At 37.8% G+C, this 12,233-nt stretch overlaps 1 protein-coding gene and 1 long non-coding RNA gene across 2 annotated transcripts; one reads left to right on the top strand and one right to left on the bottom strand.

Moving 5' to 3' along the window:
• Window positions 1-225: 225 nt before the first annotated feature.
• On the top strand, window positions 226-4,464 carry LOC113349056 (proline-rich receptor-like protein kinase PERK1). Its single transcript, XM_026592980.1, has 8 exons — window positions 226-1,009; window positions 1,387-1,941; window positions 2,375-2,461; window positions 2,569-2,639; window positions 2,733-2,809; window positions 3,079-3,226; window positions 3,556-3,717; window positions 3,878-4,464. The coding sequence occupies exons 1-8, from the start codon at window positions 487-489 to the stop codon at window positions 4,187-4,189; spliced, it is 1,935 nt and encodes a 644-aa protein (XP_026448765.1). The 5' UTR covers window positions 226-486; the 3' UTR covers window positions 4,190-4,464.
• Window positions 4,465-7,808: 3,344 nt separating this feature from the next.
• Window positions 7,809-8,641, bottom strand: LOC113353912. Its single transcript, XR_003361605.1, has 2 exons — window positions 8,326-8,641; window positions 7,809-8,205 (listed from the first exon to the last, which is right to left on the bottom strand). It is a non-coding gene; the product is annotated as an uncharacterized LOC113353912 (long non-coding RNA).
• Window positions 8,642-12,233: the final 3,592 nt, after the last annotated feature.

Raw genomic sequence — 12,233 nt, 5'->3', positions numbered from 1 at the left:
GCCACAAATAAGCTGTACTACACTCGCACACATTAACTAAAACAAATACCTGTCTTGACAAAAACCAAAATATCCAAAACAAGTAAACACCACACCCACTGGTCCACTCCACTATATGACTTCCCCACACATATCCTGTACAGCTCGACGCCTGTAGCCAATAATAATGCACCCACATGGTGTAAAGCATACTCTTTTTCATATTTTAGCTTCTTATTACTAATTAATTCACTTCCAGAAACCAACACTACTCAAGTGTTCCTCATCCTCTGTCTCTCAGACAAAATTTCCACAACGGTCTGAAACTGAAGAAGAAGAATATCTTTTCACTTCTAGCCTTAGTTGTCGGACCAAAACTCATCTGTCCGGGTAAACTGTGAGGTTCTAACTAATTCTGCTCAAGAACCGCGAAAGGGGTTTCTCCAATGCCCCAAATCTGACCGGAAATTAAGAATTTGGGTTGTTCCGGGAATTCAAAGTTAAGTAATGTCGACAAATACAACATCACCACCATTACCAGCACCAGTTCCAACATCACCACCAACTACAGCAGCACCACCACCAGATAATTCAACAGCGGCGGCTTCCCCACCAGCTCCAACAACTACAGTACCACCACCTACTACTTCACCTCCTAGTACAGTACCACCACCAACTGGATCTCCACCAGCAGATGCATCGCCGCCAGCACCAGCAGGAGGAACTTCACCTACTCCACCTTCAACTCCAACAACACCTGGTAGTACTGTGACACCATCTGCTCCTTCTGGTTCTTCATCGCCTTCAGGGGGAACTGGAAGATCTCCCCCATCCAATTCCAATCCAACAACCCCTTCTTCGCCTTCTCCTTCTGGAAGTAAAGTTAATACTGGGTTGATTTCAGGAATTGTTATTGGTGGTGTTGTGGTTCTTGTAATTGTTGGTTTATTGTTTCTCTTCTTTAAGAAAAAGAAAAGAAGAGATAATCGCCCTCCTAATTACTATGTTCCTCCTCCTCCTGGTCCAAAAGGTAACCCCTTTTATACTTTTTCTTGGTTCATTTTGAGTTTTAGTATGAATTGATAGAAATTTGGATCTTCAAATTTAGGGGTTTTCATATCAATTGATAGTTTTTGTGTATAGTTGTGGAGGATTGAAATATAGATCTGATATACAGTTCCTGTGTGACATTTTTCGAGTTCATTACATTGAGAATTCAACTAGCTCTAAATTAGACTTGTTCTTGAACCAGCATGATTGGTACATTCATTTGATGATAGTCATTATATTTATATACTTGAGTACTCGAATCTTTATAAGAGGAAAATTTGATTGCTTTCTCAATTTTGCTAGAAGAAACCTTTTCATTTCCTCGTTGTGATTCTTTTCTGTATGCAACTGCTCCAGGTAGTGGTTTTGGTGGGCAACCCCAACAATGGCAAAACACTGCATCTCCTCCGCCAGCGGAGCACTTTTCAGTTCCACCAAAACCGGCTCCTCCTCCACCAAGACCACCACATTCACCAGGTCGTTTTCCGCCTCCCTCGATGCCACCTCAACCTTTTATGAGCAGCAGTGGAGGTTCTGGGTCAAATTATTCAGGGTCGACAAATCCATATCCACCACCATCTCCTGGCATGTCACTAGGATTCTCAAAGAGCACGTTCACGTATGAAGAATTAAAAATGGCAACAAATGGATTTTCAGATGCCAACCTTCTGGGGCAAGGTGGGTTTGGGTATGTCCACAAAGGAGTCCTTCCAAATGGTACAGAAGTCGCAGTTAAGTCACTTAAAGCTGGAAGCGGTCAAGGGGAACGTGAATTTCAGGCTGAGGTCGAAATCATTAGCCGAGTTCATCACAGACACTTAGTTTCGCTGGTCGGTTACTGCATGGTTGGAGACAAAAGAATGCTGGTTTATGAGTTTGTGCCCAACAACACCTTGGAGTTCCACTTACATGGCAAGTCTCGCATTCACTCCTTGTTTTCTTTTTTGCCATTTCACACTTTCATCCTCTGTAGCTCCAAAAATATTTCTCAGGCATAATATGCGGAAGAAAACTTGAGTATTGCCAAATTTCTAGATTTTTACACCTCGTTTTTTCTCATTGCTGCACTGTTTTTACCCGCAATTAGTGAGAGTTAACTTGCTTCAAAAAATTAAGTGCAATTGGTGGGCGTTAACTTGCTTCAAAAATACTGTTATCTAATTTATACTTGTTGTATCAAAACGTGGGTCTATGGTGAGAGTTAGTTCTGTTTAAAGTCGTATGAGCCCACAAAAAACTTAAAATGCATATGATTCCATTGTGCATCAACTCTATACTCGCGATGTTTCTGGTCCTTTTCGTAGTTTATTAAGATCTGATTTGAAGTTTTCTAGAATAATTTCAGGAAAGGGTAGACCAACCATGGACTGGAGTACAAGGCTGAAAATTTCCCTGGGATCTGCAAAAGGACTGGCATATTTACACGAAGATTGTGAGTTTTCATTTCCCGTGTTATACTTCAATTGTAAATTTCTATGACTTTTTCTGATTTTTAGGGCATCTATACCTGAATTTGATTTGGCTGATTTCTTTTTTCAGGCCATCCTAAAATTATTCATCGTGATATAAAGGCTGCTAATATTCTTATTGATTTTAAATTTGAGGCTCAGGTATATATAGTCACAAGTTCCTTGTCTTTGCTATACTAAATATATTCTTTTACATTTTACATTATTGCTAAAAGAAGTTGGTTTCTTCTTCAGGTTGCAGATTTTGGACTGGCGAAAATCGCTTCTGACACCAACACCCATGTCTCCACACGTGTAATGGGAACTTTTGGGTAAGCTGAATCTAAACCTTTTGGCGAACAGTATCCGTAGTTCTAGTTTGACCATTCCCTAACAGCAAGCTTGATCGGAATATGAAATGCTGGTTTCAAAATTGCATGGCTGCTTTAGTTATTACTTACTCTCGTGAACCCCTTTGGCTCGTTTTTGAATCTCTGTTCACTGCCATGGTGCAATGTCTGGCTAAGCTTAAATTTAAAATTTTCTACCTAGTTGGGTGTTGCTAATCTTGTAGAGGATTTTGACATGATCACAACCCCAGGTACCTGGCTCCAGAGTATGCATCAAGCGGTAAACTCTCTGACAAATCAGATGTCTTTTCTTTTGGGGTCATGCTCCTAGAGCTAATTACTGGGAGACGACCTGTTGATTCAAATCAATCATACATGGATGATAGCTTGGTGGATTGGGTCAGTACTGATTCTTCTCTGTTTATTTCTTTTCCGTATTATGTATTTTCTCTCGTTTTCTCTGCAAATGTCGAAGCCTTCAACCCAAACTCCCTAGGCCCATTAAGTTTATGTGATAATACTTCTGTTCATGGAAATTTTAGTTCGTGCGTGTGAAATACTTAAAAGCATCTTCGTAAATCGAACTAAAGAGCATCTTAACTTTATGCATAGTATGAACACTGGCTTAAAAAAAGGCTAAAGTGTCTTCTCTTTTTATCAAACAGGGGTTTACTTAACATTTGTTGTCTCGCGTAAAGCTAACAGATTTAACTGCTCTGGTTTTTTAGGCACGACCATTACTGAGCAGAGCAATGGAAGAAGGGGTCTTCGACGCACTCGTAGATCCAAAGTTGCAAAATGCCTACAATCCTAATGAAATGAAACAAATGGTTGCATGTGCTGCTTCCTGTGTGCGCCATTCTGCACGTCGTCGACCGCGAATGAGCCAGGTAGTTTTTAATCACATCATACAAATTTTCATACTCTTAGGACTCATCTTCAATCTAAAAAAATATTATTGAATTAGCACCCATCAGTGAACGTGTATGGGCTTGCTTACATTACGTAACACTTTAATCTGAACACCCAACTGTAAACTGGATCATACAGGTGGTTAGGGCTCTAGAAGGCAATATCTCTCTTCAAGATCTAAATGAAGGAATTAGACCAGGTCAAAGTTCAGCATTTAGTTCATATGGAAGCTCAGATTATGACACGGTCCAATACAAGGAGGACATGATAAAGTTCAGGCAGATGGCATTGGCTAGCCAGGATCATGGCAACCCTCCTACTGGATATAGTGGAGTGACTAGTGAATACGGTCTGAACCCTTCTGTCTCAAGTAGTGAAGGCCAACAAACCCAAGAAATGGAGATGGGTAGGTTAAAGAAAGATAGTCAAGGTTCAACCGGAAGTTTGTGAGTTCTGACACTCCTGTAAAAATCCCTCGTGATGACCCCTCTTTTTTCTTATTATTTTTTTTTCTATTATTTTTTTTTTCTTTTTGATGCAGGAAAGAATATATTGGTTAGGCATTAAAATTACAACTAGTGATATCCCCTTGTACCCATGCACTAACGTCAGGTGGTAGATTATCACCGTACTCATAGTTTGTACCACTGGTTCTAGCTTTCTTAGCTACTAAATCGGCTACTCAATCCTTCATGAATTATCAAAACTTATAAAATTGGTGAACATATTTCATTAAATGTAAATCCAATCAAATTATCTCTTAATGAAACATAAATTAAGCAATCACAAAACAAAAGAAGAACATAAACTAAGCAATCATAAAACTAAAAAAGAAAATAAAACATAAACTAAGTGGAACTAGATCATGAAGCTCGAGTCGTGCTTGCTCCTCCAGTAGTAGATGTACTAGTTCAATCAAAATCAGGTATGTTGATATAGCCATTGGGGCCATAGGCTGGGCCTGACCGCCAAACCTAACATACGATGAATTTGAAGCCCAAACACGAACCTTCAAACCGTTATTGCAATCAACAGGATTACCACTGATGTAATACTGGTATCCTTCTTTTGCTATTGGAATCGTGTCGTTTCCAGTGTTGTAGGCAGCGAGTGGAGAAGAGGCGTTACATGATATGTAATTATCAGAAGTCACTTCTAAGACATTAGTAGTGTTACGATCATAGACGAAACGGAGACTGTCGTCACCAACCAGGATATTCCCATGGACCAATAATTGTAATCATATGGTGGAGTCTGACTAGCCCAACCAGCATCATCACCAACATTCCAAACAAAAGCATTAACCATAAAAGGGACAGCAAACACAAGCAACAAGGAATGCAAGATATTGGTTTTGAAAGCCATGACGATGGAAGAAAAAAAAAAACTTAATCAAAGAGTAAGTTCGAGAAAAGAGATGAGATTGTGTGAAGAATAAGCATAGGGAATGAGGTATATATAGAGCTTGGTTTTGGGATGATTTGTCATATTCTAAACGGATTCAGAATTCCAGTTCTTCCAAGAAGAGGAGATTAATATCAGAAACCGCGCGTCAATACATGTTGTACTCTAAAACAGGTTCAAGTTGTAGTCGGAAACAGAAGAAAGAAAGGTACCGGTTAAGAAATCATAACTTGGGCCGGACTAGGTGGTGAATTTTTCTAACCAAAACTAAACCAGAAGTAAGTCATTCTGTTTCTCCATAAGCAAAAGTCAGAAGTAGAACTAGTTTGCTTCACAAAATGTTAACATTTTTGCTTCTACAAGTCGTTTTCAAATTTTATGACCAAACTAACTTCTTTCTTTTCGATTTCTGGATGCACATCCAGTTTGTCACCAAGCTCAACATATAGAAGCTGTTCATTCGGAACAGTTTGTTACATGAATTGAGTAGTTTGTAACCCCTCAGACAAAATTACTAGGTTGAATATCTGAATTAGACTTCCCATATTCAGCAAAATCTGTCAGGGTTTCATAAAATTTAACCTGGACATAGAAACAGCCAATTTGAGACTAAGCATACACATCGACATCGATAGTCAGAGACCATCATCGAAAGAAAAAAGAAATTGTTCTCCGACTGAGAACTTAGTGAATTAGCTCCAGAATATACAATTCTCTAATGCTACAAAAAGAAGTGCAATCATCCTACATTTTCAACGTTGCCAAACTTGGTTTGATAAATCTGTCACTATATGAGTGAAGCCGATGCCTAAACAGGAGCATGTCACAATCCATATTACATCTAGGTTCAAATTTTCAGTACCATAATGACCTTAGTTTTCCAGTATACCATAAGACCAGCAAATGGCATCTCAGTGCCAAATAATTGAACAACCAACAAAGAATCAATAGTCAAAACGATATGCTTATAACAAGTTTTTTAATCTCAAACTTAAATACTTTTTTCTGAAACAACTGAGCAAATAGTTAACACCAATGAATTGGTATTCACTGACCAGATATCAACTACTAAAGAAAGCAAGAGAGTTACTAGTTACAGCCAGAATATTACATTTCTACTTTTTTCTTCCTAATTCATTAAATATCCTCCCTCACTGTAAGGCTAACCTCTATGGGCTAGATTGGATTGCTAGATTGGCCAAAAAGTGTTGCAAATCAAGAAAAAAGTGTGGGAAAAAAGTTAACACTCTATCTGGCTACTTCTCTCTCCTAGCATTTGCTCGCAGTTTAACTATCAGCGAGATTGAAACGCTGAATAGTGCGGCGCTCAAAAAGTGACAGAAACGCTGGATGATTCGGCGTTAGGAGGTTGCCCTATCTGACGTGGATGGCCAATCTAGCAGCTAAATATCTAGCCCATAGGAATAAGCCTAATTACAACATATCAGACGGTAGGGGGTATACAAGATACCACTGACATGCCCATTATATATGTAGTTGTAAATACAACTCACATGCCCATTATCTATGTAGTTGTATCCACATTTTAAAAAAGTATAGTGACTAACAACATTGTTTGAGAAGATAAAAAGTAAAAGCAAGAATCAGTATAAGGAATCTACTGTTTTATTTTATTTTTCTAAAGTTACTTTTACTATGACAAAGACAGCCAACTATCAAGATGGAGTCGAGGGATCCCATGAAACATACCCAGCATACAACCCCCATAGACCTAGTTGTTTCCGAATTGAGGAGCCTGCCTGAAATATTCCAGAGTAGTTCACATACATTTGTCCTCCAGATTTCTGCCAGACATTTTCTTTCATGACAATAGGACTCCAAGATTCTTAGTGCATTCGCTGCTTCACCACTTCACATGGTACATAAGCTAACGCATATGCCAAACTATCTATTCATTGCCTAAAACAAAGTACTTAGACAAATAACTATAGTATTCCACTGCACACATTTTTAAACATCACGACCACGTTTAAAAATCCATAACAGATGTAGATTAAACTAGTTGCTATCAACGGAACTATAGAAGGTCTAATTGGACCAGTCCTACAGAGACGAGTTGTTGTGCCAACAATTAAGCTAGTTATCGACAACCATGGACTCACCTATGTCATGTGTTAGTCCATCACCATGTAATGTCATAACCTCTATCATCAACTCATTCATGACCCACCACCAGCAGTACACCACAACACCAGTTCAGACAAGGTCTCAAGTGTGAATTAGGGCTTTTTGGTTTGCTGAAAGTTCGTTTATCATTATAGGTAAAGAAGGCTATATAAATAAAAACTGTAACCAAACAAGACGGATAAGAAGTTAAAAGACCGGTATAATGGCAATGGTTGTAGCATAGGAATTGGTTACCAAATGGATGCTCTTACTCTTGTGCTAATATTGCTTCATCCTGCATAAGGTTATAGCAAAGTGTTTGCATGAACTTGTACTGTGCACAGACATAAAGCTATTGATGAACCTTGGCATCTATATTTTCACTGTTTCGTACTCGGCTACCAGGTGAAAACACTTCACCATAGAAGTAGAACAAATCCAGTGTTAGTCAAATACCCTAGTTAGAACCAATTCTGAACGATCTCATAATCTTGAGAACAAACCCAATAAAACTACAATGAACCAGAGTCATCAACACTGAAATAACAAGTCTCAATCATACATTAGAAAATAAAACCAGAATTGTGCAATAGATTGATTGACACATTAAGAACTGGATCAATCACTTCCTTTCTCTAGTGAAACCCATACACAAATTTGATTCACAATTACAAGCTAAACGTTATTCAAGCATAAACAAAAACCCCAGTTGGATTCAAGAAATATGATTATAGGAGGAAAATTGTCAATAGGGTTTAGTAAATTTACCCAAATGGCCGAGTGTTTCTTGTTCGTTGAAAATTTCTAGTGAAAAACTTGAGCAGGATGGCAGAGAGATCATCATCTGGTGCTGGAAGCTCCATTTAAGCAATTTGTGGATAAGACATGACACTATCTCTCCTTCCTGTAGGAATTGGATGGAAAGATTCACCACTCTGTAATTCCAACAACCCACAAAAATCAAAACCAAAATCAAACTAAAAAAAATGAAAAGATAATCAAACTCAAAATTGAAGAAACTGAAGAAATAGTCAGGAAATGGAGGAAAGAATTACCAGAAATGGAGGAGTTTGTTTTACTTCTCCTACTCAGATATGGATGAAGTTGAATCAAGCTTGGGGTTAGCTGATTTCCCTCCATTGCTGGCTTCTAATGGCAGTGAAGGTCGGAAGGAAATCGTCTACTGACACTGACGGGTTTGTTTCCGCAATGCTAATGGGAATCTAAAGAGGTTTACTGCTGAAAACCCTAGGGGTGGAAAAAGGAGAAAGTGAGGGAAAGGAAAGTTCAGAAGATGCTACCATGGCATAAATTCTCATTTGCTACGTCGGGTAGTCTCGCAAACTAACCCCGCCGCAATGGGAAAATGGTTCAGCGTTTCACTTTCTATCATAGATATAGCGCCAATGAGTCTTTGTCGTTGGGTGGAAAGACCGTCGCCAACAGTTAGCTTATAAATAGGTGATTTTCAAACTCGGTCCTCTACTCCTCTACAAAAGAATTCTCTTTTACTTTCTTTTACGATCTCAGTGAAAAATTCAAATAGCAGAATTTCAAACCCCATCCATTTTTTTGTGCAGTAATGCTTGAAGTTGTTGCTAAATAGCCATAAAGAAATAGGTAAAAGATAAAGAAGTATTCGAGTTTTGCATAGTAAGACTTGGTCATATCATATGGGCTAGATTGAGCTACTATATTAGCCAAAAAGTGTTGCAGTTCAAAAAAAAAAGTGTTGTTTATTTGTTAATACTAGTTCTCTCTCCTAGTATTTGCTCGCAATTGAAGTAATAGCGAGATAGTTGCGCTGAATGGTTCAGCGCAACAAAAATCACCTTTTCATCGAATGGTTCAGCGGTGGAAGAATATTCCAGGATACATGTGCTGAACCATTCAGCGTTTGACCTTTTCTTTTTTTTCCCTACACCTAGTTTACACCACTAACGACTATTTTTTTTCAAATTTTGAATTTTTAAATGTTCCTTTTTTTTTCCTACACCTAGTTTACACCACCAACGGCTATGTTTTGAATTGTGAAATGTTGGACAATTTGTTCCAATGGTTATTTGTTTCAAAATTTGAAAATTTACCGAACTAATGAATTCTTTCATTACATTGCAAAACAATGTTACAATGTTTTTTGAAGAAATTAAAAAAATATATTGAAATTAAAATTCTACTTCTAAAAATTAAAAAAGTACATTGAAATTGAAATCCCACTTCTAATTAAAGCTTAAAAATGAACTTCTAAATAACTTAAATTATTACTAATATATCATTTTAATTTAGGGGATAGGTTCCAAGTCATTACGGACCAAAATCTCGTTCCTCCATTTATTATAGAGGGGTTTCTCCCAATCCGCTATTTCATCCATATTTTGGCATAGAATCTTCAAGTCACTTTCTCTTTGATCGGTTTGTGCCAAGATTGTAGAGTTTTTCATGTGCATCTTAAGGTACGTCGCCTCTGTTTCATACTTTAAAACTCTTTGTGCTTGCGATTTTTCAAGAAGTTCGATGAGCTTATCCATTTTCTCATCTGCTCTCTGCGATACTTTAGCCTTAGGAGCCCTTTTTTTTTGAAGAATCTCTCCCTTCACCTCTAACATCTGTTTGTTCGAAATAACATCTTCTACGAGATATGTCTGAGGTTTCAGAACCAGGAGTAGATGATGAACTACCAGACATTGCCATATCCTCCAAATCTTCATCCATAGTTACTGGAGCGGAAGTACCAGCTTCATTGTCTTGAGTAGGTTGACTGTATTGAGTAGGTTGAGTGTGTTGAGTATGTCCATCATCATTATTCACCTCTGGATTGTAGTCTGGTTGATAGGTCTTCGGGATCTGAAAAACCGATTCATGTTTCCAAGGTCTCTTAAACTCTGCTTCATAATTATTTTTTCCATGATAATACTGGGGGGAAAGTGTATTAGAGAAACAAAAAGAAATTAGAGAAATAAAGAAAGAGATTTAAATGGAGAAAACAAAACATCAATTTTTTTTCAGATACTTACATAATCCTGGACTGTCAATGTTGTAGGTATGTTTCTGTAGTAGTGTCTAATGTGTGAAATATATCTTCTCACTTCGGATCTCAACGTGTTACACCTTGATTGCAATGACTTTTTGTCCCTCTCTCCACCATTAGGATATATTTTAATGAACTCTTCAATAATCTTCGCCCAAAATTGTGAACCTTTTTTTATCTTTTCCTCTAATCGTATCGTTGCTTGCTATAATCTAACCTAAAATTAGTGCCTCATCCTCTTTTGTACAAAAGTGTGCCATAATTTTGTATGAAAAAAATTGTATTATGTGAAGAAGAAGAAAATCAATGAAGAAGAGAATCAATTAATTTTGGTGTGGGGGATGAAGGATAAGTAGTTACCTATTTATAGGGTTTCCTGAAAATATAGTTGTTGATATTTCAAACTGTTAGAGCACTGCTCGGTCAAACTCGCATGCGTTGCTATCTCAAGCATGTTTGTCAATGTTAGTGATCAAAACTATAAGTCTTGATTTATAGTCTCTTATAGCTAAGTCTCGGACTAGGATAGTAAGTGTAGTCGAGCTCAAGGACTTCATGGCGATTCATCATACAAGTACAAGGACTACTCAAGGAACCGGTGGAACTTCTCGATAAAAAGGTATGTGGAGACTTGAACTTATCTGTCACTCAAAAGTCTATCTATTCTATCTCCTACTCTTTGAGACAAAAGTCTATGTAATATATATAGACTAGATCATACACATTTGGTATTTCGATCCGAGTATACCTCGCCTATCTATATCTCGAATTATGTATTGGTAAGCTTTTCGCTTCGACCAAGTTTATCTTTACCTAGTGACGAAAGTCATGAATGTTTCAATCACTTTGAAAATTGCTTTGACGAGAAATGGTGTAACAACTATATAACGTCCTCTAAGAATGTTTCAATTATTGGAATGAGAGTTTAGATTACATAACCAATGTATTCCTTGAACCGAAGTTCTCGAACTTTGTTGATCAAGCGAACCAGAACTATGGCAAGTGCCAAGTACGCGAACTCAGTCCGCGAACTACTGAAGTTCTCAAACCCGAGAATTTCTACTGGAGTTGACAAACTACTTGCGTGAGCCAAGTCCGCTAACCCAGTCCGCGAACCGGCGAAGTTCTCAAACCCGAGAATTTCTGTTGGAGTTTGTAAACTCTGTCCGGTGTCTTAAGTCCGTGAACCTAGTCTGCGAACTTGAGAAGGTTATATATCTTAAGATGATCTCTGAACTTAATATTAAAAGACTAAGGAATGCTTTTGTAAACCGTGGCTATTAAATTTCATGAACCGATTCTTGTGAATCAAATCATCTTTGGTTCAATTGTGTCTTGTGTAGTTACATTAGATTTCCTTGCAATTGAACAACTCTCTTAACTAGTTCATTTGAGTCATTTGAACTAGTTATGGTGAAGAAGAACATGGTTGGTATGAAATGCTCTTATGGTTAACCTTTTTGGTTAGACTATTTTTGAACCAACAATGTACACGTTTGAGTGCGGTTAACAAACCTAGAAGCGTACAGTCATTTTTGTATGACAAGCTAAGTTTTCGATATAACGGTTGAGAAATATTAGCTTGAATCTAAATCAGGTTTTCATCTACGGTGGATATTGATTGCTTTGTAACTAAGGCAAAACCCTGATTTGAAAGACTATATAAGGGGACATCTAGCAACTCTGCAAAACTAATCCCCACACCTTACGTGTACTACTAGTTTGCGTGCTAGAGTCGATTCTCCTTTAACCTTTGGTTTTTTTCTTCTAAATCCAGGTTAACGACTTGAAGACTTTATTGGGATTGTGAAGCCAGACCGATACTACTTTTATCGTAGTTGTGTGGTCTGATCTTGCATCTTCTATCGTAATAGTACAATCATATTGATTGGCTAGAGATTGTTTGATTTCTCCGATAGGAAAGATATAAAAGTA

Source organism: Papaver somniferum, chromosome 2 (assembly GCF_003573695.1).
Source record: "Papaver somniferum cultivar HN1 chromosome 2, ASM357369v1, whole genome shotgun sequence".
In the NCBI taxonomy this organism is placed as follows: Eukaryota; Viridiplantae; Streptophyta; class Magnoliopsida; order Ranunculales; family Papaveraceae; genus Papaver; species Papaver somniferum.
Note: the sequence above shows the minus strand (reverse complement) of the source record. Positions and strands in the feature narration are given on the sequence as shown.

Coding starts and splice junctions, on each gene's coding strand:
- LOC113349056 (XM_026592980.1), top strand. CDS start 487: ATGTCGACAAATACAACATCACCACCATTACCAGCACCAGTTCCAACA. Junction 1,942..2,374: donor CTTGGAGTTCCACTTACATG/GCAAGTCTCGCA, acceptor GAATAATTTCAG/GAAAGGGTAGACCAACCATG. Junction 2,640..2,732: donor ATTTTAAATTTGAGGCTCAG/GTATATATAGTC, acceptor TTTCTTCTTCAG/GTTGCAGATTTTGGACTGGC.